The sequence below is a fragment of the Mesitornis unicolor genome, unplaced genomic scaffold, assembly GCF_000695765.1.
Source record: "Mesitornis unicolor isolate BGI_N332 unplaced genomic scaffold, ASM69576v1 scaffold54792, whole genome shotgun sequence".
NCBI classification, from domain to species: domain Eukaryota; kingdom Metazoa; phylum Chordata; class Aves; order Mesitornithiformes; family Mesitornithidae; genus Mesitornis; species Mesitornis unicolor.
Window position 1 is genome coordinate 8,424 of NW_010168205.1, and position 1,201 is coordinate 9,624.

Consider the following 1,201-nt stretch of genomic DNA (forward strand, 5'->3'; position numbering starts at 1 on the left):
ATGAGACCCTTTGCAAGTATCAATGTCTTTGCTTGTGTCTTTACATTCATACTATGGGATAATATCCAGCCAACTGAGGAAAATGAATTTATTGCAAATTATTCAAGCAGTTTGCTATCTAATGTTCCAGAGAACATTCCAGTCCATACTCATGTATTAGATTTATCACATAATAGGATCTCTGGACTCAGTATCTCAGAATTTATTTCTCTTTCTGACCTTCAAGTATTAAATCTTTCTCATAATCTAATTACAGAGCTTGACTTTAGTATCTTCATTTTTAATGAAGATTTAGAATACTTAGATTTATCTCATAATAATGTTTTGAAAGTTTACTGTCAAACTCTTGCATATCTTCGACATTTAGATCTTTCTTTCAATAAGTTTCCTTCCCTGCCCATCTGTCAGGAATTTGGGAACATGTTTAATTTGGAGTACCTAGGATTAAGTGCCATGATGATACGAAGGTCAGACTTCAGGTATATCACACATTTGCAGCTGCACACTGTCTTCCTAACCTTAGAAGAGTTTTCTGGGTATGAGCCTCAGAGCCTGACAGCCTTGAATACAAGGAGCCTCCACATTGTTTTTGCAGTAAACCAAAGCTTCAATTTTCACCTCTTGTATGATGGCATGAGCACTTCAGAAAACTTAAAAATAGTTAACTTAAGATATACCTCGAAGTACAAAGATTTTCTCTCTCCTTCTTTAACACTTCTGAAGGAAATCAAGACAACAGCCCTGATGCTTGACATTGTAGACTTACAATGGGCTATCATTTTACAATTTTTCCTGCTTATTTGGTATTCACCTGTGGAACATTTGACCGTGAGAAATTTGACTTTTCGAGGACCGCTGGGGGAGCTGGCTGAATATGAATTTCTATCCTTATTAAGCTCCCTGGAACAATTAATCTCTTTGAGTGGCTCCATGAAAACATTAACTTTGGAGCACGTTCGCAATAAGCTTTATTATTTCAACCAGGAGATTTTATACAGACAGTTTTCAGAGATGAATATTGCCAGTTTGACAATATATGATGCATATATGCCACACATGCTTTGCCCCAGTAGAACAAGCTTATTTCAGTATTTAAATTTTTCTCACAATGCCCTGACGGATGAATTGTTCCAGAATTGTGGCACTCTGACAGATCTGAAGTTACTTGTTTTGCAAAGAAATAAACTTGAAAGCCTTCCCA

At 36.2% G+C, this 1,201-nt stretch overlaps 1 protein-coding gene across 1 annotated transcript; it reads left to right on the plus strand.

Annotated features, from left to right (window-relative positions):
• On the plus strand, window positions 1-1,197 carry LOC104536339 (toll-like receptor 10; the record flags this gene model as incomplete). Its single annotated transcript, XM_010178919.1, has 1 exon — window positions 1-1,197. A coding segment is annotated over exon 1 (1,197 nt), but the record flags the coding sequence as incomplete, so codon positions are not given.
• Window positions 1,198-1,201: the final 4 nt, after the last annotated feature.